The sequence below is a fragment of the Colletotrichum tamarilloi genome (assembly GCF_030869305.1).
Source record: "Colletotrichum tamarilloi strain Tom-12 chromosome Unknown Scaffold_121.1, whole genome shotgun sequence".
NCBI classification, from domain to species: Eukaryota; Fungi; Ascomycota; class Sordariomycetes; order Glomerellales; family Glomerellaceae; genus Colletotrichum; species Colletotrichum tamarilloi.
This window is the reverse complement of record NW_026849504.1, coordinates 19,466-46,102: the sequence shown is the minus strand read 5'-3', so window position 1 is coordinate 46,102 and position 26,637 is coordinate 19,466. Positions and strand designations below refer to the sequence as shown.

At 54.1% G+C, this 26,637-nt stretch overlaps 11 protein-coding genes across 11 annotated transcripts; 6 read left to right on the top strand and 5 right to left on the bottom strand.

Moving 5' to 3' along the window:
* Positions 1–2,027: 2,027 nt before the first annotated feature.
* CTAM01_14384 (RNA polymerase II subunit A domain phosphatase SSU72) lies at positions 2,028–3,002 on the bottom strand (the record flags this gene model as incomplete). The annotated part of the gene is made up of 2 exons (XM_060530385.1): positions 2,028–2,685; positions 2,842–3,002. The coding sequence occupies 2 exons, from the start codon at positions 3,000–3,002 to the stop codon at positions 2,028–2,030; spliced, it is 819 nt and encodes a 272-aa protein (XP_060375027.1).
* Positions 3,003–6,974: 3,972 nt separating this feature from the next.
* Positions 6,975–7,770, bottom strand: CTAM01_14383 (uncharacterized protein; the record flags this gene model as incomplete). Its single annotated transcript, XM_060530384.1, has 2 exons — positions 6,975–7,383; positions 7,436–7,770. 2 exons carry the CDS (start codon positions 7,768–7,770, stop codon positions 6,975–6,977), a joined length of 744 nt encoding a protein of 247 aa, XP_060375026.1.
* A 702-nt stretch (positions 7,771–8,472) lies between these two features.
* Positions 8,473–8,889, bottom strand: CTAM01_14382 (uncharacterized protein; the record flags this gene model as incomplete). Its single annotated transcript, XM_060530383.1, has 1 exon — positions 8,473–8,889. The coding sequence occupies one exon, from the start codon at positions 8,887–8,889 to the stop codon at positions 8,473–8,475; it is 417 nt and encodes a 138-aa protein (XP_060375025.1).
* Positions 8,890–8,978: 89 nt separating this feature from the next.
* On the top strand, positions 8,979–9,772 carry CTAM01_14381 (uncharacterized protein; the record flags this gene model as incomplete). Its single annotated transcript, XM_060530382.1, has 2 exons — positions 8,979–9,085; positions 9,271–9,772. Coding segments are annotated over 2 exons (609 nt in total), but the record flags the coding sequence as incomplete, so codon positions are not given.
* A 289-nt stretch (positions 9,773–10,061) lies between these two features.
* Positions 10,062–11,663, top strand: CTAM01_14380 (SH3 domain-containing protein; the record flags this gene model as incomplete). The annotated part of the gene is made up of 1 exon (XM_060530381.1): positions 10,062–11,663. The coding sequence occupies one exon, from the start codon at positions 10,062–10,064 to the stop codon at positions 11,661–11,663; it is 1,602 nt and encodes a 533-aa protein (XP_060375023.1).
* A 445-nt stretch (positions 11,664–12,108) lies between these two features.
* On the top strand, positions 12,109–12,303 carry CTAM01_14379 (uncharacterized protein; the record flags this gene model as incomplete). The annotated part of the gene is made up of 1 exon (XM_060530380.1): positions 12,109–12,303. One exon carries the CDS (start codon positions 12,109–12,111, stop codon positions 12,301–12,303), a length of 195 nt encoding a protein of 64 aa, XP_060375022.1.
* A 310-nt stretch (positions 12,304–12,613) lies between these two features.
* Positions 12,614–13,935, top strand: CTAM01_14378 (oxidoreductase NAD-binding domain-containing protein; the record flags this gene model as incomplete). The annotated part of the gene is made up of 3 exons (XM_060530379.1): positions 12,614–12,658; positions 12,895–13,285; positions 13,367–13,935. The coding sequence occupies 3 exons, from the start codon at positions 12,614–12,616 to the stop codon at positions 13,933–13,935; spliced, it is 1,005 nt and encodes a 334-aa protein (XP_060375021.1).
* A 795-nt stretch (positions 13,936–14,730) lies between these two features.
* On the bottom strand, positions 14,731–17,559 carry CTAM01_14377 (PA domain-containing protein; the record flags this gene model as incomplete). The annotated part of the gene is made up of 4 exons (XM_060530378.1): positions 14,731–14,840; positions 14,930–16,868; positions 16,922–17,282; positions 17,549–17,559. The coding sequence occupies 4 exons, from the start codon at positions 17,557–17,559 to the stop codon at positions 14,731–14,733; spliced, it is 2,421 nt and encodes an 806-aa protein (XP_060375020.1).
* Positions 17,560–19,266: 1,707 nt separating this feature from the next.
* CTAM01_14376 (uncharacterized protein) lies at positions 19,267–19,506 on the top strand (the record flags this gene model as incomplete). The annotated part of the gene is made up of 1 exon (XM_060530377.1): positions 19,267–19,506. One exon carries the CDS (start codon positions 19,267–19,269, stop codon positions 19,504–19,506), a length of 240 nt encoding a protein of 79 aa, XP_060375019.1.
* A 636-nt stretch (positions 19,507–20,142) lies between these two features.
* Positions 20,143–22,426, top strand: CTAM01_14375 (major facilitator superfamily transporter; the record flags this gene model as incomplete). Its single annotated transcript, XM_060530376.1, has 4 exons — positions 20,143–20,194; positions 20,678–21,001; positions 21,055–21,828; positions 21,885–22,426. The coding sequence occupies 4 exons, from the start codon at positions 20,143–20,145 to the stop codon at positions 22,424–22,426; spliced, it is 1,692 nt and encodes a 563-aa protein (XP_060375018.1).
* A 1,017-nt stretch (positions 22,427–23,443) lies between these two features.
* Positions 23,444–25,313, bottom strand: CTAM01_14374 (inosine-5'-monophosphate dehydrogenase IMD4; the record flags this gene model as incomplete). The annotated part of the gene is made up of 2 exons (XM_060530375.1): positions 23,444–24,582; positions 24,833–25,313. The coding sequence occupies 2 exons, from the start codon at positions 25,311–25,313 to the stop codon at positions 23,444–23,446; spliced, it is 1,620 nt and encodes a 539-aa protein (XP_060375017.1).
* Positions 25,314–26,637: the final 1,324 nt, after the last annotated feature.

Below are 26,637 nucleotides of genomic sequence, written 5' to 3'. Positions count from 1 at the left end.
CACGCGTGCTCACGGCGACATTTGAATACACACCCTAATTCGGTACCGGTAGCATCTTGTGCTCACTCTCCCGAGCCAGGCGCTCCGGGGTGGGAGAGACCCGGCCACGAGGTGAGGCTCAAAGAGGGACATGTGACATTGCAAGGTACCTTCAGACCGCATAAACCCCTCCCGTTGCCCGACCCGACCACCCTGAGGGCCTGAGACGGGAATGAAGCTTGGCCATGCCATCGCACATTCGACGGGCTGAGATGGCCTCGCCGGGTGTTCGCTGAGTTACACGAGGATTCGCGGATACGATCTTTACGGTACGCGGGCTCGCGTACGCGACCCCCACCGCTCCAAGACTTCCTAGCCCTGGGCTGTCCGGTTCATCCGCCTGCAATCTACGGATACAGGCTTTGCCAGTTCCCCATGACGACGCGGCCTGGACAGCCTTCTTGGAGTGTGGAATCTGGTGACACCGGAGAACAAATTCTGTTTGGGGCACAGAGTTATCCTCGTTATGACAATGCTATTGTGCGCGCAACTCAGTGCGCCGCGGCGACAGTCTGCTGCCGTCTAGCCGGAGGATATTCCGGTTACTGTGCTACGCGCAGTGACGCAAGCTGATGAGAAGGTCACTAAAGTCCGGTTCATCACTGAGCGTTAGCAATAGTGCAGCGTATTATTGCCAGGAGGCCACCCCGAAAAGCTTCTAGAAGGCCGTGTGTTCAACGCAACCTCACGGTCCGTGGCATAATAGTCTATTGAATCACACAGATCTCCCGGGCCACCACATATCCCGAACACACACTAACTACGGGATAGTCAAGCCCCCCAGAGTTGGAAGGGCTGCAGGGCCGCCGTTGGAACTTGAAGATATGGGAGGGATCGAGCCCCGGTCACGTTCCAGCGAAAGCACACACACACACCCACACCCACATCACCATGACGGGTTAACTCGAAGCTTCGTAAAACTTGCCTCGACTAAGGCTAGCTCCGAAACGCCGCATCGATAGCTTAAAGGGACACCAACGACGGTCCAACGGTAACGGCATGCGGGCGTTTGATTGAACTCTCGCGCTTTTGGGGGTCCCAGTCGTAGTCTACAGGTCCTCTGCGCGACTGTTGGCACAATAAAAGGCAAAGGCAAGTTCGGCACAGCTTATTCGCTCCATAATCAGGATTCAGGGATCGTTTTGCTTGTCTTTGGGGAAGTGTTGTCATTAATTCGTAGTTTGTCAGTGTGTTGAGGGTATCTTATCCCGAACCTGAAGCTCCCTTCCCGGCTGGAGATTCTCCAGTCTCCCTTTCTCATGATTCGCACCTTTGACACGGCCAAGTGAGTTTGCCCGGCTTAAACTTCGCTAGCGGAGCCGCATCTTCCAAGATTCTCTCGCCGCCTCTGTTCTTCGAGCTCGGCTATGGCTTCCGTTCCACGCTGGAACGCGAGAACGATATGCTCAGTTCCCACGTCTAACTCGTCAATGACTGCCATATACCTTGTTCGTCTGATGAGGGTATTGGCATGTCAGGTCTAGTTTATATATAGAACCGCAAGCTCTATTTCCCTTTCTCCCGAGCTGCTTCCCATTTTGGAGCTCAAGTGCCCAGGGCTCGCATGGTACATCCTTTTGCCGTGTGATGAAGAGGCCGCCTGGGAAACCGTGTCGATCGATACCGAAGAGCCGCAACCGCAAGCTTCTCGCGTGCATTAAACCATGACTTTCCGGAGATCTCGTCCGTGCGTCGGGATCGGGATCGTGATCTTGATGGGCGTAGCCGCACCCGCTCTCATATAGAATCCCGGTGGCGTGCGGGAAGTGTTTCCGAGCCTCCGTACGCCGTTCGTACCGGACAAATAACGCCGTCGACTTTGTAGGTACTGTAGCATCTCCTTCTATCCGCATCCCGCCATCTTGAGTTTCTTGAGTTGTTGAGTCGAAAGTTACTCGTCGCTGCGGGACGCATCTCGGTCCCCCGGCTCTCAAGCGGATGGGGGAAACACACGCCACCGAAAGGTTCCGCCCTTTTCCAGCTCTCTCTCAGAACCAAGCAAGAGTCCATACAGCAGGCAAGTGAGGCCACCGATCCTGCCACGCAGCCAAGATATCCGGGACCCTCTCATCAAAGCTCGCCCTGCCCGCCGCGCTCCCGCCATCAAACGCCGCCGCCCCGACAGCCTCGCGCTCCTCGGTCGCCGCGGCATTCAACGCGTTCGCCAGATCCAGAATCGCGCGCCCGCCGACGCTGGCCTCCTCGTGGTTATCCTTGATATCGACATTGATCACGTGGACGGGCCTGTTCAGCGGACTCCCGCGGTTCATGAGGTCGTCGATCACGGCGTCCCAGCAGCGCTCCTCGCAGGTGATGACGACGTCGACGACGCCGCCCTCGACGCCGACGCTGCCGCGGTCTTCGGCGTGGGTGAGGCGCGGCATGCCGACCTGCCAGTCCTGCCAGCGTTCGGGCCCCCACTTGACGTGGCGGTTGCGGTCGACCATGTTGAGGACGCCGTTCGCGCGGTAGAGGCGCGTGTCTTTTGACTCGAGCTCTTTGAAGATGGAGTCGTACGAGGTCTTGTTGAATTGGTAGACGTTTGGCTGGGTGATCGAGGGGCCGGGGAGGCGGACGAGGGAGCCTGTGCCGAAGGAGATTACGGGGTAGTTTGCTTGGGCGAGGCGGAGGTGGGAGACCATTGATCTGTTTGATAGAGGGGTGGTCAGTATGTGTTTTCCTCGACTTTGGGCCATGGACACGATGCGAGGATGCGGGCAGTTCCGTAATGACGTTAAAGGGAAGCTCGAATATGCTCTCGCGTGATAAACAATCGGGCCAGGGGACTTGATTGTATCGTACCTATTTTGGTTACTCGCGCACACCGTACAGAACTTGAGCTTGAAGTCGCTTGAAGAAGCAGCAGCAGCCGCAGCATCGCCGCCATTCGCAGGAGGTGCCGTCGAGTTCGCTCCAGCATTTGCGGCTGCTGCGGCGCCGGTGGTGCCATTCGCGACCTCCATGACTCTCGTGGTGATCGATGGGTTTTTGTTTGTGTATGGGTTACTGCGTATGTATGCCGACAGAAAGTGACGATGTTGGGTGGGGCGGGACAAGCAAGCTCGACAGGTACGGCACGGAGTATAGGTATGTATGGAAGCACGGCGCGGGAGCTCCACGAAGGTAGGAAGTGGATATCAATGGGCGCGCGCGACAGGAAGCAGTCAAAATGGATGGATGATTATGGGAAAAAAATGGGGCCGTCAAGAAGGTCACCAATGGCGGGAACAGGCAGAATAATGTTTAGGTCAGCAAGAGAAAGAAAAATAAAAATCAGCGGGTCGGTTACAGAGAGGGAGGGAAAAGTCGAATCGCCGGTGGTCGTCGCTTCCAGTCGTAGAGGTCGTAGCGAAGAAATCTGATCTGTGTCTCCGAATTAGCCAAATATTCAGGAGACCATGTTTTTAGATGCTCGTAGGCATTAAAGAGGTTTGAGCGCGATTTTTCAGACAAAGCGTATAAGGTAATAAAGTGTCTCAACATGGGGAATTTAGACAGCTCCAATAAAAAGAATCTCATCATGGAAAAGCTCGAAAGAGGACGACCAGTGTTTTCTCTGGCTCGTCGCGAGTCTGTTTGTTTCTTACCTTTTGGGGGTGACTTGATCTGCTTCGATCAATGTGCTTCTCTGTGTTCCAACTGTGCCTTCCTGAGAAAGTGTTCGGGAGTGTTGACAGAGTTCTATCTAATCCTCCAGCGATGTCCTGTTGTGGGCTGTTGGAAAGCTCCGAGTTCGACGCTGAAATTTGTTGACGGTTGCAAAGATGGAAGAGCCTCAATGACGTTCTTTTTGAGTGAAGAATTGGACAGCTCGCTTTCGGCTGAATGTCGGGCCTTGAAGGCACCCCAGGGCAGGGCGTGACGAGGGCGCCATCGGATTTATGGCCTCAGGCCTTAGGTTCGCGAACCTGACAATGGCACCTTTTGCCTGAGGCTCACTTGGTTCCGTACACTCACAGCCAAAATGACCCATCTCACGTGGCTGTTTGCGATAAACCAACATAATTGGCTCTTAGGCGCTCACATACTCTGAAACAGACGACACCTTGGAGGGCACCAATCAAGACAACTCTAACATTCCCAATTGCAGCTGCCGTGCACGGCGTACATTGTCCAGAAATAGAACAGCCAATGAGTACAGAGACATCTGATGGCGTGGGACGCTCAGCCAGAGAGGAACCAGCCTCCAAAGACTCTGAGAACGGCATTAATTCGAGCCAACTGCTGGTTCTCGAACGGACGAACAAATGTCATATGTGCACATAGTTGAAAGTCGTTGCCAGTATTTGGGTACAGCGATCGTGTGCGAGATGGGGGCCCTTGACCGTTTCGTCCAGTCCTTGAAGGATCCATGGGCTAGACCTTCTCCCGGGGGATTGCAGTCGGCCCATCAACTATGTGTTGCGGCGCTACTCCGTACCCCTGGGAGGGCTGCCGTAGGGAAGCAGTAGAACTGGATCTGATCATCGGAGGAATATCTGTCTCTCGGGGTTGGCGGGTGGCCTGTGATTCCGTCCGTTCTGAATGTTTTGCTGCGCCCAGCCCAATGCAGCGCTCGCAACTTCCCGCTTCGCCCTAGGCCCAGTCGGGCTGTGCATTATTACTTACGGATACCTTATTCCACTGCAGGGTCGCTTGCGTAGCCTGAGGTGCTGGTTGGTCTCTAGATGTAGGTACCTATGCGTTGACGTACGGTGTCGATGAACCAAGCCCGCCGGCAGGCCGTCCAACAGCAGTTGTTGGCGGCACTCCGACAAAGGACGGGATTCGCTGGCGAATGCAGGCGACGACTGCTTACTGCCTTACACTTTTCCCGCCCTTCTCTGACCACGACAGTTCCATTGTGCTATTGGCAGTGTCGATGACCGCTGTTTCACACGTGGCCGCTGGCAGCGCAAGATGCAGCCGCTGCAAGTTGCAACAAAGTCGTGTCGGGATGTATCCTGCACGGGAGCCCGCCGATCAGCGCTCGAGTTTCGCAACCTCTGAGTACCTTGTTATTAAAGAAAGTTAATTCTTTTTAAGTTATAAGTATAAGAATATAGTTTTAATAAAATAGTATAGTACTTACTTAGTACTTAAATTAAAATACTTTTTAAACTTATTATAAAAAAATAATAATTATATTACTAACTACTTATTATTAAAGTCTATAAGTAGTATTATAGCTTTAATTATAATAGTTTTACTTATAATAAGTAAAAAGTCTAATTATAAGTCCTTTAAAAGCCTCTCCTTAAGAGCTATAAAAGCCTTTAAGTTAAGTTAAAATACTTACTAAAATATTAATAACTAAACTAACCTTATAATAATAACTTTAATAAAAAACTTAGTAAATAATATTAAAAACCTTATTAATATTAAATATAATTTATAAAGTATAATAACATAGCTATAAAATATTATTAATATATCCTATATTAAAAAGGGTATTATTAATATTAATAAAATAAATAGGGCCGTATTAATATAATACCTTAGCTTCTTTTTATAATTTAAAAATAATTACTTTAAATAGTATTAAAAGTCTATTAAAAAGTTTTTTTAAATACTTTAGTATATTTATTACTATTTTTATAATAATAAGACTTTTAGTATTTATATATAAAAATAAGTTACTTATTTCTAAATAGTAATACTAACTTATTAATAAGCTATTGAAATTGCGATTTTAGCGATCCCTTAATAAGGGAGAGGGTAAAATAGAAGAAAGGATAGGTAATTTATAAAAAGGGTTGAGGTTAAATAGTGCGGAATTCGAGGGTAGGGTAGCGTCTACATGTACTGTGGTAATCCTCTAGTAATATAAAACGATGGAGTTAAATAGTGGAGTTTCGTAACCTCGCCCTATCCGTAGGCCCGTAGGGGCATTCTCATCCACCCTGGTGACTGAAGTTGATACCGCAATTTCGACTGAAGCCCATCCGTCGGCTTGTGGGTTGCCCCACGGTTGGCACTGATGATCGGGAGATGCAGCTAACGAGATAGCGCATGGCTAAGCACAAGATGGCTGTTTGTGCTTCAGGCTGTCCGTTCACTGGAGATTTCCCAGATCTAGCACCCGGCACCATCGTATAGAGGTTTTGAGCATTAAAGTCCAAGTTAGCGAACGCGAAGGAGAAGAGCGTGACGCGGTGCTGGTTATCAATCTTGTGTTGACGTTCTCTGCCCTAGCTAGGTCTGTTCGCGACTTCGCTCAACAATCATGGGATGAGAGAGCGATCAACCCACTCTCAGTCAGTCCAGGCCCCCAGCAGGTGTACTCAAAGATTCCCGCTGTTACGGTTCGGACTAAAAAGCGAGACTCATGTCAGTGGACGACCGCTTCTGGATACTTTGTGATTTGCGCCGGGGACGTCCTCGCTAATCAGCTGTGGGCCGGGCTGCTGTCTGACCTTGGTGCGACCTGAACAGGAATCTACGCCGGCCTATGCTGGAGCACCCAATATTGGTTTCCTTGATGACAGCCCGGCCAAAGACCAAGAATAGCATCTGGCACCGCTTTTGCCTTGTTTGAAGCCTTCTTCCTTCTGTATCTGGTGAAGATTCTAGGCCGTTGCCACGGAGAAAGAGTGGGCGAAAATCAGAGTGTCTAGAAAGAGGATTCCAATTTACATGCCCCCAGCATTCGCCCTTCAGACAAAACGGACGACCCCCTGTTTGCTGCCTGCTCGTCCGTTCCGTGTAGGCCGGAATAAACGGTGGGTACCATGGGTAAGTCGGGCCGGAGGTGGTAGCAGTTCTTTGCCCAGATTCTTGCTGGACAAGACCGGAGATCACGGGCGGCTCTGGGAGAATAAAGTTTGAGCTGAAAACGAGACTTTCTAAAGGGGAAGTAGGCATCCTATAGTCCATACCCAAGGTGCGGACGGACGGCCATCATAGTGTCAGGTTTGCCTAATGAAGGGTGTGAGACTGAACAACGGACGGTCGAGTCAATTGGGTATTTGCGGGCGGAACATGAAGCAGAGCGAAGCAGCGGCACACGGCCACGCGGGGAAGAGGTCTGCTTCAGCGTCCCGTCCTTGGTGTGCGCGTCCACCGGTACAGTCAGGCTCTTTAGGTTGTAACCGCACCGGCGGCGAACGCGTAGGCACAGTCATCGACAGGGAAGACGATGTGAGGCTCCCGAAGGGATCCCCTTGAGATGATGGCACCGTTGTGGGAAAAAGGGGTGGGGGAAAGAACTGTGAAGTGCGTAATGAGTATCTGCTTCGTCGCTCCCTGATATTAGGGCCGTTGGAAGCTAGAGCACGACGGGTATATCGAAGCCACCCCGACTGCAAGACAGATGCGGATAACTGCGGGAAGATGAGAACCCGTCTGTGGGCTGGAGCAACGACACTGCAAGCAGAGATGAGCAGCAGTCAAGTGAGGAACATGAGGCAGTACACACCAAGGTAGGTAACTACCTCGCCTGCAGTCCCACTGACAGCTCAATGTACCTTGAGTTCTGCGCGGCGGAGGAGGGCGTATTCGTACACAGGCGGGGGACATCAAGCCCCCGTGCCCTGCCCGCGCAGGCGAACAACTGAGAGCGCTTGTGTAGACGACAGAGGAGAGAGAGAGGAGCAGTGGCAGACGTACTTGAGATTTGAGGTTGCCCTGGGGCGTGTTGAAGTTGGTGGTCTTGGCGTTACCATGTTGAACCGGACGGACCCCTGCAAAGCAGCTGCACAGCATCTGGAGACATGGAGCTGTTACTGTTTTTCTGACAAGTCTCCAGAACATGATATCCACGAGGGCGTGTAGGACGACGGAGGTGCCTTTCTAGTTCAGATCTGACGTTGGCAACCGCAGTGTGCTGCATATATACGAAATGTGACTTGTAGGGTGGTAGGTATCCGCAATAGAGAAGAAAGGAGGCAAAGAGCATCCCTTCCACACCGGATACGGGTAGAGATCCAGCCAGTTGACGCCGGCCGATTGCAGAGGATGGGAAAGAGACACCGATTGTTGGCGCTGACTCGATTTGGAGCCGAGTTGGGGCTTCTCTCATTATGGCACTGGCATCTGCTGGCTGCTGTGTTGGAGTTTCTTTGAGAGTTCGCCGCCATAATTAATATCGATCCGGATTCAGCCCCCCGCTCTCTCCCACTCTCGCATCTGGGCTAGGTATGCCTTCCAATGCCTGACGCACTCCTGGATCCTGCGCTGTCGTTGCTCTTGTTCCCGCCTGCTGCTGTCAATCGTTTATTGCTGTAGCATTTCCTTCCACTACCTATTTGATCTTACTAGAAGAAAGTCATCAGCCTCTTCCTCTCTCTTAGGGTTCTCCCAAGAGTCCTAATCCATACTCCCCTCTCCTTCTCCTTCTCTACCGCTCTCGGCCTCTTACTCACGCCCGTTTGTTGTGCTGGCCTTTGTCTCCTCCCCTCCCATCAATTCCCCCCTCCTTCTCTGCCCCCACCCTCTCTACCTTAGGTATTCACATCAACCACCCCTCACCCCCCTTCCCGCCAGGTCCAACTGCACACAGCCAGTAGGATCACTGCGCGACGCGCTTAGAAGCAGCAAGGTGCAGTCCCAGTGCGTTGGAGGTTGATGGTCAATGGTCGATGCCCACTGTCTGTTCTTCGTCCCTCGCTCTCCAAGACCGAAACTCAAAAAGTAGCTGGAGTTAGTGGAAGGGGTAAGTGGTCCGCTCACAGGTCCTGATGCCAACGTTGGAAAAAAAGACTCTGGTGTTGCTTGGGCTTGGCCGTACTCCGTACTCCCCATAAGGTGCTCGCTCACTGACCCAGTTGGTCCTACCAGAAGAAACCCTACGAAAACCAAGTATCCATCCACAGCTGTGGTACTTGGAGATCGTGTCATTGCTCGACGGCCACTAGAGGTAGTTGGGTACATATCTCCGTACCTCGAGGTACCACGGGAATTAGTCGCACCTTCAGTCCAGCGTGGGTCAGCCCAGAGTCCAGAATCCAGAAGTCCAAGAGTCCAGTCAAATCTGTGCTCACTGCTGCATCGTCTGGTGCGAGCAAAGGACGCAAAGGCACGGCCACTTCTACCTGAGCTCTCTGCTCTCTCTGCTCTCTCTCTCTCTGGATGCGTCGTGGGCTCTGTTGTCTGTTGTCTGCTGACTGAGGAGGTGTTTGCTTGTTGTCTGCATCATTGTAGGTACCTTCCCTGTTGCCTACTACCAGACGACGGGACTTTCTTTTCGAGTACCTTTACCTCGTGCACCATATCGCAATATACCTCTTATTTTTATTTTTCTCTCCCCTACTGCTGGCACCTCACCTCGCAAACCCACCACCACCACCACCACCTAACCTGCGCGGCACCAGCAAAGAAGCGACGGGGACACTCTCTTTCTTCGCAGCGCAGCGGCTGCCCAGCACCAAAGAAGCAGAGCAGCCAGAACGGCGCCAGCGACCTGAACCCAAACGAACTATTCCCAACCTCACCTTCCCTCCTCTTCCTCCTCTTCCCATCTTCTCCTCTTCCCACCGTTTCTTCTCTTCCTCCCCATCGCTCTCCGCATCCTGTGCTCTTCTTTCTTCCATCTTCATTATTGTCCTGCCTACCCCCGAGCGACCCCGCGAGCCGATCTCATCGCTCGTCCGCTCCCGGCTTTAAGTTCTCAACGCTCCTTACTCGATTTCCAACCCTCAGCGTCGCGTGCGACGACTTTCGTTTTGCGACACCTTGCGAGCAAGCCCGCTTGCTGTTGCTCCGCCTTCTTTTCAAACCCCAACTCTGTTCGTCTTCGCCTTGCTCGGAACTGTGATCCTCGCAGTCTGCCCGCCCGCCCGCACCTCCTCATAGGCTAATCGGCTCCGAGTCGCGGGCAGCATAACTCACGATAACACTCGCGCAAACCCTCAAATTCACAGCCTTCGTCGCTCCCGACACTAGCTGTTGCCAATCGAATTCCTACTACATTTTCCGCGCGACGAGTGCGGTCGACGGTCCTACTGAGCACTTGGCTTGCTTGGTGGCACACGACGCCGCAGGATCCGCGAATCGGGTGCCTGTCATCCTTACGCTGGCTCCTCCACGATTGCGATAATCTCAGAATGACCACACTCTTGTCCCAGAGCTCCTCGCCCGCGACATCCCCACCTGCAGCTGCTTCTCCCTCCACCAACCCGAATCACCCCTCACTACCGCCACTAATAACATCACCACCCAGCCGTCGCTCGACCGCACCGAGACCAATGTCGCACGCTTCCAAAAATCGCTTGTCGCAATACTCGACGGGCTCAGTCCCCTCGCGTTCGCGACCGCCTTCTCACATATTTCCAATGTTTCCCTCGAGTCTCTCCTACACCCTGGTGCGCGATTTCGCATATCCAATTATGCATCCCATGCATTATGGTCCCCCGCCAGAGCCGTCGCATCCTGCTTCTGGCCTCAGCACTCCCCTCAGCGAATCTCGTCGTCTATCCGATCCTCCCGCTGCCTGGGAAACGAAAATGACCTGGAATACTGGCTCCTGGGGCCCAGAGGGCTTCGGCAAGGCCCACGACCTGCCACCCATGGAATTCCGGGATGGCCCACCCTGGAGTGAGGATGAGGATTTGGCGAGCCCTGTTGTCAGCTCCAGGCACCGAAAGCACAAATCTTCCGCAGCAGCCCTTGGCGGCACCGCAGCCGCAGGGCTGAGAAATTCTCGCGACGCGGGCAACGATATGCTGCACCCAGCACACTACGAACAACGGGAACGCGGTTACTACGTCGGAACGAGTGGTGATGGCAGCGAACGGTATTACCTCAACCAAGGAGGTGAAGCGAATGGACCCGGCGGAGAATATGTCACCTACCCTCCCGGCGATGCACGGCATTCCAGCCACGCATACCAGCTAGGTGACCTGCCCCCGCGGCAGTACGCCGAGCAGGAGACATATTCGGATGCTTCAAGCTCCGCATCCTCTCCAGGTTTCCGCGGCGATGACCAGTCACGATATTCCCGGGATTACCAGTTCACCATCACGTCGCCCGACGAAGAAATGCACGGCAAAGCTGTTGCGCTTTTTGACTTTGAAAGAGAGAACGAAAACGAATTGCCATTACTGGAAGGTCAAATCATATGGGTTTCCTACCGCCACGGCCAAGGCTGGCTAGTAGCCGAAGACCCGAAGACTCAGGAAAGCGGACTCGTCCCTGAGGAATACGTTCGTCTGCTGCGAGATATCGAAGGCGGAATGAATAGTCTGACCGGTAATCTTGGCGAGGGCTCTACGTCCCCCAATGATGTTGGAACACCGACGCAAGCAGAGCACCACCCACAAGGTCATACACCGACCGGAAGCCAGTCCTCTTCCAACGGATACCACCAGCCCGTGGTCTCGACGTTCTCTACGTCCAGCAAGGACTTGGACCCGTACCCTACACAGCAGCTTGGCCTTCAATCCGGCCAACCTCCTCCGCAAGTGGTGCATTACCACGGCCAAAGAGGTGGTAGCCAGGCCAACACGCCAACTCTAGCTTCGCACCAGGATATCGGCATGATGCGCCGAGGCAGTCAGGACACTGGGGCGAAGAAGACGGATTCCCAAGTGAGCCCCTTGACGGAGGCGATCACAGAGAGCAAGCTAGTCGACCGATCTAGCACACCCAAAGCAACAAACCCCACCGAGAAACCCGCAGACCCCGACACCATGGACACTGAGCGGTGATGAGAGACGACCAAGAAGCATTCACTCGCGTCTGACTTGAGGGACTTCTTGCTTGGCAGGTTCTCTTCTCCTCTGGGGACCTGTCACGAATCATGTACTATGAGGAACGTTAGGGAGGAGCGTTTCTGGTTTCGGTTTGACGATCAAGAGGCGTACAGTTGTTATATTTCGGGAGACATAAAGAGAGAAGAGCCCCTGGTCGGTCGCTTTCAGCATGTAGCTTGGATGATGGAAAACTTTATGATCAAGGGCCCAGGTGGAGGGACGCATCAATATTGAAAAACAAGGATGAAAGACGGCTTGCTTCGCCATCGAATGCCCGGGACTACGTCAGATCCCCTTTAAAGACGGTGTGGAGTTTACCGTATTTTTAAGTCCACGGCGATTGAAGCTGTCGGCTTGTATATAATAATCGGGGTGATCCCCTGTTTTCTCCTCTTGGGGAATGTCAAGAAACGTTTCTTTAACATCTCTAGCCGATTGTCTTTGTGGATTAATTTGCCTACTGGTGCAAACCGTGGACCAGATTCACAGCTGGTTCTTGGCCAACGCTTGCGCCCAAATGTGCCTGTTCACTGCTGGCAGAGGTATGGCGCAATTCGTAATGAGCCTTTTGGAGCACGTTGTCCATTCTGCTTAGAAATGCACATCAGTTATCCCCATGGGCTTCCCACCGGCACGCCGCTAACTGTGCCCATCCCCTCGGCCAGTTCGGCGGGGATCGGACGCAGGAAACATGAGCTCACGTGACATTTTACGTCATGCACAGGTCAATGGTCGCCCGGGGAAAGCTTTCCATTGCGGGCGGCTTTGAGCTTCTGTTGCGAGTCTCGGATACCTAAGCTTCTCTCTCCCAGCAGCAAAAAAAACATCCTTTGGTTCATTTCCCAATCACATACCTGTCAATTACCTTTCCCGGCTGCTTGAAAACTTTCAATTGAACCATCACAATGTTTGCCAGAACCGCCTTCAGGGTCGCGCAGCCCCTCAAGCTGGTAAGATAGCTGACGCTGTTCCCTCTCTCTCCATCCTTCGCTCATTGGAAATCCTCGTTTCCCCCCGCGGGTCGCGGAGCGGTTCCCGAGTTGCGATTCCACCCGTTCAAATACATCATACCACCTTTGCCAACATCACAACCCCATCCTGGCCCCTCCCAATGAAACAATGATTTCCTTTTACCCTCTTGAGGCGATGAGCAATGCAAAGGCTAACCAATTTTCTCCCATAACAGCAAGCCCGTCGCTACGCCACCGAACCCGCCGTCAAGGGCAGCAGCTCCAACACGGCGCTCTACGCCGGCGGCGCGGCCGCCGTCGCGGGCGGCGCCTACTACTTCCTTGCGGGAGGCTCCTCGGGCGCGGCGCAAAAGGCCGAGGCCAAGGTTAAGGAGGCCGTCGGCGCGGCGCCCAAGAAGGCGCTCACGGGCGGCGACCAGGGCTTCGTGTCCCTGAAGCTCGAGGACTCCGAGATCATCAACCACAACACCAAGAAGCTGCGCTTCAAGCTGCCCGAGGACGACATGGTTTCTGGTCTCGACGTCGCGAGCGCCATCTTGACCAAGTACAAGGGTCCCGAGGACGAGAAGGCTACGTTGAGGCCTTATACTCCTACCAGCGATGAGGGTTCGTATTCCCCCCCGCCCTTGGTTTCTTCTTAGGAGTCCTGATCATGCTGCTCGATACCCGAGACTAACAACACGACAGACGCCAAGGGCTACCTCGAGCTCATCGTCAAGAAGTACCCCAACGGCCCCATGTCGACGCACATGCACGACATGACCCCCGGCCAGCGCCTCGACTTCAAGGGACCCCTCCCCAAGTACGCCTGGTCCCCCAACAAGCACGAGCACATCGCCCTCGTCGCCGGCGGCACGGGCATCACGCCCATGTACCAGCTCGCGCGCGCCATCTTCAACAACCCCGAGGACAAGACCAAGGTGACGCTCGTGTTCGGCAACGTGACGGAGGAGGACATCCTGCTCAAGAAGGAGCTCGCCGAGCTCGAGAACACGTACCCGCAGCGCTTCCGCGCCTTTTACGTGCTCGACAAGCCGCCCAAGGAGTGGAGCGGCAACAAGGGCTTCATCAGCAAGGAGCTGCTGAAGCAGGTCCTCCCCGAGCCCAAGAGCGAGAACATCAAGGTTTTCGTGTGCGGCCCCCCCGGGCTGATGAATGCTATTTCTGGTAACAAGAAGAGCCCTAAGGACCAGGGCGAGCTTGTTGGTACCCTCAAGGAGTTGGGGTACTCTCCTGAGCAGGTCTACAAGTTCTAGGGCGTTTTTTTCTTTTTGGCTTGTTAGATGGAGGGGCAGTCTAGATGTCGTAAAGAGCGTCGAGGAGAAGAACCTTATTTGTTGTATGAGTAGCTGAGGCGAATAGACGCATTAGATTCCTCAATGAATGCTGGCGGTTTGCGTATATCATATCATTCTAGTGGAGTGAGGACCTCGGCGAGGTTCTCGGAATGGAAGTCTATCTAATCCGGTGAATCATGCGAACTTTCCGCTCGTCGGTTCGAGGTATACGTGACTGAATACCCACATGCTCTTCCCTCAGTCCCTATCTACGTACGGCACCTGCCCTATATATACCCTCTCAGCGCCAATTCCGTCACCAGTCAGCAGGCGCCCGTCTAGGTCGACGGGTCAGGTCAAAACTGGCTGGGTGGTGGAGTGGTCTATGGTCAACAATCAAATCAATAACGCCAATCAGCCTTACTCGACGACAGGCTTAGCGAAAAGTACCCGAGTTCGAATCCCAGTATGAGCACCAGAGATTTCCCAGCATGTGCACCAAGAGATGTAGCCCCCAGTCCAGCACCGGGGGGGTGAACTCTTTTTTCTTTCATTAACTTCGAGACCTTTTGAATGCCGACTTTTGAGTATATTGACTAGATAGCTAGTCACTGAAAGGGGGGTTAAATAACTAGAATAAGACGGAGATTTCTTCTCAATGTTCGGAGGATATGACTCTTTATTTTTTATTTACTACTCAAGAATACGGTGATTGCTAAGTACAGTATAGAGTGTAGTACATTACGGCTATTTTGCAACCTATACTTCTGGGTTTCAGAGACTCTTGGTGGCGGAGGCGATGCACTCGTTGATGATGCCGGTCCACTTGAGAGCGTTGTTGAAGTCCTTAGCATCGATGCTCTCCTGGAGGCCAGGGAAGACGGCTGGATCATACATGTTAGCGTTACAACTCATCAGGAACGGTCTAGGTGGCAAAACCAAAGGGAGGAAACACGGAAAAAAGGGAGCTTACCTCCAGAATACCCAGTCCACAAACCAGGCGCAAACACAACGTGCTTGAACCAGGTCCGGCCGTCCAGGCCGCCGGGGTACAAAAAGTTGCGCTCGAAACCCTTGTAAGACCTGTTGACCCAGACGAAGGCCAGGGCTAGCTTGATCTTGCGGTAGAGGTTCCACCAGGGGATACTGCCGTACTTGAGCTCCCAGTCGACCTCGCCGGCCTTTGTGTCGAGCACCACCGTCTTCTCGCGCAGGGCAGCGATGGAGGTGCGGAGGATCTGGAGCGAGGTGCGGAACTGCGAGAGGGAGCCCTTTGCGTCCGCGTCGGCGACGGCGACGGTGGCGCGCATGCGGAAGAGCGCGTCCTCGTCGGAGTCTACGTCCTCGATGGTAGCGGTGAGCTTGGCCTCGACTTGGTCGACGTAGCCCGTCAGCGCGTCGGCGTAGTCGGTGGCGTTGAAGCGGATGATGGGCACGTTGGCGAGCTCTGCGACGACGAGGCCGAGGATCTGGGCCATCGTGCGGTGGTAGACGAAGCCTGGGTCGCCGAATTCCTTCATCCAGTGGAAGGAGTCGTAGTTGGAGTGGTACTGGTAGACGACGTCGCCGTTCTCGCCGCCGAAGCCGAAGTCGAGGGAGGGGATGCCCGCGAAATCCTGGAAGGCGGTGAAGTCGGAGCCGGAGCCCATGGTGCTGATGCGGCCGTCCCAGACGTCGGCGACGGTCTGGCCGGGGATGGTCTGGTTCGGGGAGGGAACGAGCTGGGTGACCTCGCGGAGGACGCGGTGGAGGAGGGGTGCGGCGGAGGGGTTGAAGTTGGGGCCGCGGACGCCGACGTCGACGTTGACGTAGGCGACGGACGCTTCGGTGAGCCAGGGGAGGTACTCCTCCACCCACTCGGTGCTGCCGATCAGAGAGTACTCTTCGCCGTCCCAGCTGGCGAAGACGATGGTGCGGGTGGGCTTCCAGCCGCTGGCGAGGGCGACGCCGACGCCGCGGATGACTTCGTTGAGAACGGCGGAGCCGCTGTTGGGATCGCCGGCGCCACCCGCGATCCAGGCGTCGCGGTGGTTTCCGACGACGACGACCTCGTTGGGGATGGTACCGTTGACGATACCGATCACGTTCCACAGTGATGTGGTGGTGTAGTTTTGTTCGTTGTAGAGGTTCAGGACCACGTTATCGGGAGTGGGACCAATGTTGTACTCAACGCCCTTGTACTTGAGTCCGAGATTCCTGTTCCAGTACTTGTTGAAGTCCTTGACGGAGGGGCCGTGGCCGTTGAGAGCCTTGAGAATGGGGAGGGCATCAGCGTAAGAGATCGGGATGGAGGGGATGGAAGGCGTAGCATCGTCGACGGGAGCACGCGGCGCGCCTGGCTTGGAGGGGTACCCAGGAGTGGACGGGTCACCGGGGCGCTGGGAGAGGAACTGGGCGCTTCCGCGCTGAACGGCGCTCGGGTGACGGGCAGGGCCGTTGGGGTACGCCTCGTATCCGTTCTCCTCGGTCACCTTGCCATCATCGCCGGGGTCGCTGTAGAGAAGAGCACCGATGGCACCCAGCTCCTGGGCGCGCTTGATCTTGAGGCCGCGGAAGATACCGCCGTACTTTGCAATGACGATTTTGCCCTCGAGGCTGACATTGGCCTTGACGAGGTCTTCGTAGTCCTGGTACGTGCCGTAGTTGACAAAGACGAAAGATCCGGTGACGTTACCGCTGGCGGAGTAGCCGTGGAAAGTCGGGACTCTGTCCTCCAAGCCGGAAGAGGGGTCTTCTTCGAGGACGTCCTCCTCGAGAGCAGCCTTGAACTCTACCGTCCAAGTAGACTCTTCTTCCTTGGTCTTGGACAGAAGGGAGAGACTATGGTCGATGGGGTAGTTCAGGTAGACGTCGTACGACACGATTTCGGATTGCACACCCCACGACTCCCACTTTTCCTTTGTCCATGCGGCCTGTCACACATTGTAAGATGGTAGTCCCGTAATGACGGCTGCAATATGCTTACCTGAGAGTAGTTCTGGCCCGCCAGATGGGGACCGGCAGTGTAATACCTGCTCCATTCCTCGGCCTTTTCGGATGAGGGTACCTCAAAGAAGATCTTTTGCACTTCCTCGTGGGTAATGGGGACACTGTCGACGCTGTTCGTCCAGGACCAGCCGTGATGGTGGTGACCGTGGTGACGAGGAGGCTCATCAATGAAGAGCGCAACTACGAAGAAGATGGACCAGAAAATAAGGATGGAAGAGAGTGCAACGGTGCAGAACCGGCGCAGGACGTGGTTCGGGTACCTGCGGCGCGGCGCACCGATGTAGACATTGGTGATAAGCGGCGTCCGCTCATTAGACATTTTGTCGTCGAAACGCTTTCTGGATTAAGATCAGCGTGAATATCAAAAGCATGCTCAAACTGCACGTTGAGAGCTCATCGACGGGCGACTCGATGATGGAGTGAGTGATGTGATGTAGGTTACCAGACAGGAGGATGAGACGCGGGAGCACGTGTGGCTGACGAAGATGGTTGCATCATCCCGTCGCCGCCAGCCACACTAAGCTCTGGTAAGCTCTCTTCAAGCTCCTAGAGCTGCTCACAAGGACAGAGGCACCCAGGCTGCAACAAAATTGAATCGACTTACTCTAGCGCCATCTTGCAATACGAAAACCGAAGCCGTCGTCAACAATGATCTCTGCGCCTTTTTACCAGAGATGTAGTTGAAACAGAGTTGAAGTTGCCATGAGCATTGCGTGCTTCGTCGATGTTATCAGCATCAGTGGTGATTTTGCCGATCGGCTGCCGCCGCCTGGTGAATCCTCCACTGGCACTGGCACCCGCAAACGTGATTGAACAGCTTCTGCCTTGACGCTGGGTCTCCTTCCTGATTCGGGGGTTCAGACGAGGGGGCGGGGAGGAACGAGAGCGGGTCATCGGCGTCCCGGTGCCGACGTTTGGAAAAAGCCCGGAATCAAGATAGCCAGCGATAACAATTTTTCTCATGGAGAACGGCATACGGAAGTCTTTCCGGTGCGATTCGACTTCCAAACTCGCATCGACGGCCCCAGCATCCCGTCCCGTGACGCCGCATCGATCCTCGCCGTTAGCTGCGCAGCCCGGAGCTCAGACTGTCAGACATTTGATCAGTCGTCAAGGTCAATATGTTACATCATCTAGGTAAGGTAAGCTATCTAAGCTTTGGCTACCCAAAAGGCTAAAGGGCGCCTTTGCCGCCTGTCTTGGATTCGAGTCAAGAGACGCCCTCTTCCCGGTGGCTGCGTGCATCGGCTAACGTCGGTGATCACGCAATTGATTGGGTCAATGTCGTCCAATCAGTCCTTTTCAGTACGGATACACTCCCTGGACAACCAACCACCACTCACCGAATCTGCCTTCTCGCAGCGGCAGCGCAAGTACAAAGTATATCAGACGTGACTGCCTACCTTTGATTTTTTGCAGCCTCTCTCTCTCTCGTATGGCGGTGTGTTGTCTCACAGCTTTCAGCACAAAAATGTCTTGGGATAGCCATGTTTGGACTCATGCTTCAGGTGCTTCGTTGGCGCTGGAAGCAGAGGATCACCCCTGTCCAGTCGGCTCGTGGTGATTATTCAGCTATTGTCGCACTTGCCCCGACATTCGGCCCCGGCTTCGGCCAAGTCGGCCTAACGCCGCCGGGAAAAGAGGCCCCCCACCGTCAAAGACTGGACGTCATGGCAATTGCGGGGATGGCGACCTCTTGTCCTTGCGCTCCAGCACTTTTGAGGCGTTGTTGGAGCCTTGGAGGAGCACCACCACCATCAGCTTTTTTTCGGCTGCACCACCGTACACCACCGGCTACAGCGAGAACCCCTGCCCTTTTTTTCGTGCCCGTGCAAGCCGTTGCATCTTGCACACCCTCACCGACTCCAACTCCCAAGCCTCTGCCGACAACGGACGTCCTTCGCCTGCGGTCTTTCAAGCATTACGCCGGCCCTGCCCCCCTACGGAGTACGACGTTCCCTGCTACTACCCAGTACCCGCCCGATCGCCCGCCCGCTGCCGCCGTATCGCCTGGACCGGGCCCAACGTCCTTTCGCTTCAGCAACAGGGAGATGCGATGTAGCCGGCTCGCAGCGAGCGAGCGCATTGCTCCTTGGACCAAGTCTGAAGCCGAGAAAGAGGGAGACACGGGGCACCGCTCAAGCCGAACCAGCGTCCCCTTGGTAATAGCACTTGATCGTTTCCGAGACACTCGATGTCCGCGGTCATCCCATCTTGCTCCATCGCCGCAATGTAACAGAAGATTTCGTTGGCCACTTGATTTTGGCTCGCGTCTCGCGCTCCTCTTCGCTTGCCGTCATCACCGTCACGCACTTATCCCTCATGGCAATGCTGATGCGCACGCAGTCTGCGCTAGGTTATCGCAAGTCGTTCTTCCCATTACCTCTAGCGCTGGTTTGCCTTGCCAAGCCAACCTCTACGGCAAGCGGGAATTCCCATCTCTCAAGTTCTCCATCTAATCCCCGGGAGGCATGGCCATCTAAGGCCCCGTTCCCCAATTCGCGGTGGTCAGCCCCGTGGCCCCCTTCAAAAATGAAGCCCCGTCGGCCAGTCATCGACTAGAAATATTCCGTCAGCAGAAAGAGCGGGGATCGGCGCAGGATCATGGATGGGGAACGGAAGAGAAAAAACGAGTCTGGTCCCCTTGGACGCCGGCTCATTGCACCCTTCACGCTTCATGGGGGTCCTACTAAGGAACTGCAAGAACTGCAAGAACTGGGGGGATGACTGCGGTTCCATGAATTTGCATACCCACGCTATTCCCTGTCCGGCGCAGTGCAGCCGCAAGCCTGCAGCTGGAAAGTGGATCAATGCCGTTGGTTTTTTGTTTGCGCTTGACGAACCGTCTTTTTTCTTCGCCTTCCACTGCCACTGCTCTTGTGACTCTTTTTGTCCTCTCCTTCCCCAAATTCTCCAACAAACTTTGCCTTTGGTTTAAAGAAGGCAGTGGCCGCCTCCGGTTCATATTTCCTGCCGTTTGCCTTTGTCTCTCGACATCTTGTTGCCAAGCCGCATAGCAGAGCGCATCATATTACCCCGCTGCTTTTTTCCCACCTGCCTTAGACTCTTGCTTCACGTCCTAGTCCCGATTCATCTGCCCTCGACCTCGTAAACTCGACGTCACAGAACTTTGACCACGCATAATCCGTAGAGCTCGGGTTTGCTCAGCGCGATTTGGTTGCTCCTTCAACTGCCAAAATGACGAAACCGACAAAGCCAAAGTTGCCCGCGAAGCAGCTGGCCATTCTGGGTAAGGCAACCTCGCATTTCAGAACATGTCAAACGCTTGCTTTTTCTTTCAAACGCGCCTTCAACAGATCCAATAGTACCGGTGACAACCGAAGCGAGGCAAGTGCCGCGAGACCAGGCATGACGGTCTCCGAAAAACTTCAGGGTCATGCGATGGAAGGATTGCGATTTTCTCGGGATCGCTTTGGTAGACTACGAGGTTATGGACGGGTGGAAATCTGCGTGTTCTCGCCTTGTTACCGCCACTCTGTCTTTAGACACACGTACTCCAAACCTACCTCGAAATGCGACTATAGCATGGTCTTGATCTTCCAAGCTGCCTGATCAACGTGAACCGATGAGGCCGACAAACGTTACCAAGCCGAGAGTGCTCCAGCGTGTACAAAAAGCTGGAAAAAAGGATGGAGATTTGACAATAACTCGTCCCAGGGTGCCTTCGATACTCCATGAGAGGCATTCATCATTCTTCTTCTGGGCCCCGAAGCTAATTTGATTACAGCCGTTGCGCGGTTTGCGGAGCCTCTCGCCCTCACATCCGTCTTCCCATACCTGCCCGAGATGATCCGCAGTTTCGGCGTGGAACAGAACGACGTCGCAAAATGGGCCGGTATCACGTCCGCCGTGTTCTCGCTTTCACAGAGTGTAACTGCGGTACCGTGGGGTAGAGCTTCTGATCGATTTGGAAGAAAACCAACCATCATCGTCGGCCTGCTATCAACAATGTTCTTCTTCTGTGTTTGGGGTGTTTCAACAAGTCTGCCCATGGCCATCACTGTGAGAGCTATTCTCGGAAGTGGTAACGGAAATGGTGCGTTTCCCTCTGATCTGTAGGGTTTTCATCTGACGCTGACACTGGATTAGTTGGTATCATCCGCACCATGGTTGCAGAGATGGTGCCAGAAAAGGAACTACAACCCCGTGCATTCTCGATTATGCCTCTCATCTGGTCCGTTGGCTCCATCTTCGGCCCGGCGTTTGGCGGGTTCTTTGCCAGGCCAGCCGACCGCTTCCCCGCTGTCTTTGGCGATAGCTGGTTTTTCAAGACGTATCCCTTTGCCTTGCCAAACTTCATCGCTGCGGTCTTCTTCTTCATCTCAGTCACGACCGCCACTCTCTTCCTCAAGGAAACGCTCGAGAGCAAGCGACACAAGCCCGACTGGGGACTCCTGATGGGCGAACGCATCACTCGCTCGTTCCGCCGCTCTCGTTATCACCATCATCACCATGCTAGAGCTCGACGCACCTCGTTTGTTGACGGCGAGGCTACCGCACCCCTGGTGCCTCACAAGACTCCCCCAACACATCCGGTCGAGGACAACAAGGCTCTGGAGGCACCCAGCATGAAGGAGGTTTTCACTGCTCAGACGAGTATCAACTTGCTTTGCTACACCTTCCTCGCCCTCCACTCCGTGGCCTTTGATCAGGTTCTGCCAGTGTTCCTAAACTACCCCAAGCAGGTGCACACCCCGGATAACACGAACCTACCCTTCCAATTTTCTGGTGGCTTTGGCCTCGACTCTGGCCGCATCGGTACCATTTTCACCATCTATGGCATCACTTGCGGCGTGATCCAGTTTTTCGTCTTCCCACCTCTGTGCAACTACTTTGGTGTCCTGCGTTGTTTCCGCGCATGTGGTGCGTATACTATCTTCTGCTATGTATGTTGCATTTGAAATTGACCGTCTGTGCAGCCGTGACTTTTCCCATCGTCTACATTCTGGCCCCTTATGTGGTCCTCTTCGAGAGCACTGCAGGGCGCTATACCGCTCTCTTGATAGTCATGTTCGTCAAAGCCTGTGCCGTAATCATTGGCTTCCCGTGCATGACCATCCTCCTGACCAACTCGGCCTCTTCGCTCCGTATCCTGGGTACCCTCAACGGCTTCGCGACTATGTTCAGTGGATTCGGCCGTGCTTTCGGTCCCGCCGTTGCGGGTGCCGCTTTCAGCTGGGGTGTTGCCAGAGGCTATGTCATCACCGCTTACTGGTTCCTCGCGCTCACTGCCATCATTGGAGCCATCCCCATCTACATGCTGGTCGACTACGATGCTCTGACTCAGACCCCTGACACGAGCGATGACGAGGATGAGAGTGTTAGCGATGAGGGCTACGCCAGCGAAGGCAGTGCTATTGCTTCTGGCAGTGGACAGGCCACCTCGAATGAGACGGCGCCTTTGTTGAGTGCTAAGAATGGGGCACCGGGATACGATTCCGTCAGTCCCACGCGGTCTTGATGTGCCTATCTACCCCTTGGTGGCTGGCATGCTGCTTTCATGTTTTTCGCAAGCGCGCAATTGACGTTTCGAACGAGAATGATACAAGAAGGAAACGCTATATACGAGATCTACGGCCAGCTCTTCTGGGGGTTTTGAAATTGAGGCTGGCATTGGTTGGTGCTTTTCTTACCTTTGTGGCATATCTAGGTCCATCATTGCCTGGCGTCTAGCATTGCAGGTTCCGTAACGGCTTGTTTTGTTGTCATTGAGGGCATTCATTTTGGTTTGGTTCTGGGCGGTTATCAAAAGCATCATTATTGTTCGGTTTCGTTGTAGGCACTTGAACACATCTACATGGGCATTGCTCTTTGCGAGAAGAAGTTTCGAACCAACTATAGCAGCTTAATATCACAAACATGTCAACAATTGGTTTAGGATGGAATATGGTGTCGAGGATGGTGGGTGATGAGTGTTTGCTTACATGCTACAGACAGATCGGCCGACGCATGATGAAGATGGCCTAGTTTATCTTCTTAGAACGTAACTCAAGTACGTTTGCGTATGGTTATACATCAACACGATTTTCACGTGAGAACCAGCAAAGGGAACGAAGAGTCATGATCATTGAAACCGGTTTTGAATTTTTCTTTTCTCCTCGAGAGAAGGTTTTTTGGTATTCAGTTCGCTGCATCATCCATCTCAAGAGGCGTCTCAGGCCCGACCACCCCTTTTTCTCCCATAGACTCCGAAAACTCCGCTATACTGAAGCACTACCGCCCTGCCCAAAGCCCGTCTTTTGCTTCGCCCTCCCCTTCGGAAAGGGTGAGGGTGTAGAGGCTGATTTTCTATTTTGTATCCTCCCAAGTCCCATTTTGCCCACTTTGATTTTCATCAACCCCTATTTGTTTGGTCCACCCATATTGGTTAAGAAAGAAGAAAATATTCCCAATTGACATCTTTGTTATCCGTTTTCTCATGTCGCGTGGTAGCCTACTGCTAGTACTACTACGAGCTAGCTAGATTCTTTACCGTTTTTCAGGCAAAGAGCTTCTTCTCGTAGGACTCCATGTTGACGTTACCCTCCATCTGAGCGCTGGCGGTACGGAGCTCGAAGCGGAGGGTGCCGTTGTCGACGGACTCGCGGAGCTCCTTGAGGGACTGGATACCGCAGTCCTGCATGGAGTGCTTGAGGCCGGCGGAAAGGTAGGGGATGAAGCGGCTGATGGGGCCGCGGTGGGCGACAGAGCCGGTGACGCCCTGGGCGACGAGGACGCTGTCGCCTTCAGAGAAGTAGCGGGCGGTGCCGGCGTTGCTCTTCTGGCTGTCCTTGCCGCCGTTGCCGGCCTTCTTGTCCTGCATGGCGTCGATGGAGCCCATGCCGCGGTAGGCCTTGACGAGCTTGCCCTCGCGGGAGACGAAGGAGGTGCCGGGGGACTCGGTGGTTCCGGCGAGGAGACCGCCCATCATGACGGTGGAGGCGCCGAGGGAGAGACCCTTGACGACGTGGCCGACGTTCTGGACGCCGCCGTCGGCGATGCAGGGGACGCCGAAGCGGGCGGAGAAGCTGCTGACGGAGTGGACGGCGGCGGCCTGGGGGCGGCCGACGGCCATGACCTCCTGGGTGATGCAGGCGGAGCCGGAGCCCATGCCGATGCGGAGGCCGTCGACGCCGGCCTCGATGAGGGTGGCGGCCTGCTCGCGGGTGACGACGTTTCCGCCGACGACGTCGAGGCCGGGGAACTCCTTCTTGATCCACTGGACCATCTCGACCTGGTACATGGAGTTACCCTGGGAGGAGTCGAGGATGACGACGTCGAGGCCGGCGTCGACGAGGAGCTTGAGGCGGTGCTTGTCCTCGGGGCGGGTGCCGATGGCGGCGCCGCAGAGGAGCTGCTTGCTGTCGGGCAGCTTGGAGGCCAGGGGGAAGTGCTGGTTCTTGTTGAGGTCGGAGCGGGAGATCATGGAGACGAGGTTGCCGTCCTTGTCGACGATGGGGAGCTTGCCCTTTTTGGACTTTGCGAGGATCTTGTTGGCCTCGGACAGGTCGGTGCCGTCGGAGGCGGTGATGAGGTCGGTGACCATGACCTTGGAGATGGAGAGGGAGGCGTCGTCCTCGAACTGGATGTCGCGGTTCGTGACGATTCCCAGCAGCTTGGAGCCGAGCTTGCCGCTTTCTGCAGACGATTGTTAGCCATGTCTGTCCTGTGGCGAGGCCGTAGCCTGCTGCGGTTGATAACAATGTGTAAAAGGTTTTGCTTTGATCATAGTATAAGGTCTCCTCAGAACGACATGGTCGTCGAATTGGTGGAACGAAAGTTATAATTGAAAAAGGTTTGTAATCATGTAAAGCGAAGGAAACTGAAGCTTGTGGGAGAACAGGCTTTGGTAGGCGAGGGGAAAAAAGGGGAGGAGGGGTTGACAAACCTGTGACGGGGAATCCTCCGAAACCCCACTTCTCCTTCAAGGCCTTTGCCTCGCCGACGGTGGTGTCGCGGCTGATGACGACGGGGTCGATGATGAAGCCGTTCTCGTAACGCTTGACCTTGCGGACCATGTCGGCCTGCTCCTCGGGGGAGCAGTTGTGGTGGATGACACCGAGACCACCCTGCAGAGCAATGGCGATGGCCATCTCGTGCTCGGTGACGGTGTCCATGGGGGAGGACACGAAGGGGGTCTTGAGGGTGATTCTCTTGGTGACGGGGGAGTCCAGAACGACGGCAGAGGCGGGGAAGCCAATGTAGCCGGGGAGGAGCAGGAAGTCGTTGTAGGTCAGACCACCGTGCTTCTTGGTGTCCATGAGCTCGTGAATGTCGAGGCCATCGCGGCTCTCGTACTCCTTCAAGACCTGGAGGGCGGTCTTGGAGTCGAGCACCTTGGCGCCGGTGATACCGTTGGTGGAAGGCATCTTTTGTGTGAGAGAGAAGTTTTCTCGTTTTCTTACCGAGTGAACAGAAGAAAGATGAAAACGGAGTCGAAGAACTTGCTAGTAATTCGAAAAGAAGACCAAAGGCAACAGAAAAGCTTGGTCGATTCGAAAACTAAGGTTGGTTATGTCTCTTCTTCCCGTAAGAAAGAAGGGAAAAAAATTCTTGAGACGACACCCCGCAGGAAATTTTTTAAAGTGAACGGTGCGCGACCGGCGGAAGGAGGGGCAGGAGGGGCAGGCGGTGAGAGGCTACAGTGCGGCGCAACTCCTTCGAGTGTGCCTTTACTGTGTTCAGCACCACCGCAGTATTGTTTTCCCAGTCCATCCAATCTATTCCCATGAGATGGCTTGTTTCGTTAATGAAGGAGATGGCATTATGTCTGGTATTCTGTTCGCTTGCGCTATACTTGACCATCTGACATTTTCGTTCATGAAAAAGGGGTTTCAAAATGCCAGACGCCCAGAACAAGTATGGAATAGTGCCGCCAAGTCAGGTAGCAGCCGGTAGATCTGACATTGCCTTATGTAAGAAACATTCGGGGTCTCGACTCGCGAGATATGACGCAACCCCACTGGGCACCTTGGTGGCCGAGAAAAAAAACAGTCGGGATGGGGAACAAGAAAATCCAGCCAAGTGTGCTTGATATTTGCAACAATGAGAGAGAACGTTTTTGCTGTCAACTGTTGACACAGGACCTCATTAGTGCAGATGAGAATTTTCTGTCCAGACGGAACCCAAGGTGCCTTGTCGAGAAGAGTCCTGCAGAGTTTGCTTGTGTTCGTAGCCTTTGGTTGGCCAGAGCAACCGACGCAGGACAATCCTTGCTCGGGCTGCGTGAGTTGGACAGACCCCAGCGCCAGCAGAAGTGATTGCATGCTTCCGTTCGGGAGCGAAAGGCGGTGGGATGCTGAGGAATCAAGATGCCATAGCAGCGAAGAGTCGAGTACTGAGGATTGATCCTCATGTTTTTCTTTCTGGCATCTACCTAAGTATAGCTTTCTAGCATACAGAATGATCTAAAGCGACCTCCATGCTGAGCCTCTTGTACAGTCGAGCCTAGGGGACGCTTAGGATTCATCGAATGGAATGTGCATCCATCATAACTTGGATCATGTATCACCTGCTACTAAATAAAGCTAACGTGCGCTACCTAGACTCTAGAAACGTCGTTCATCCATTGTGAGCTGAGATCGAGGGTTCGGAACAGTGACCTCATGTCAACATGAGAACAATGGTGGGCTCTGATTGGCTGTTCCATGGTCCGTAACACCAGAAGCAACAAAGAAAAGAAACAAGACCAAA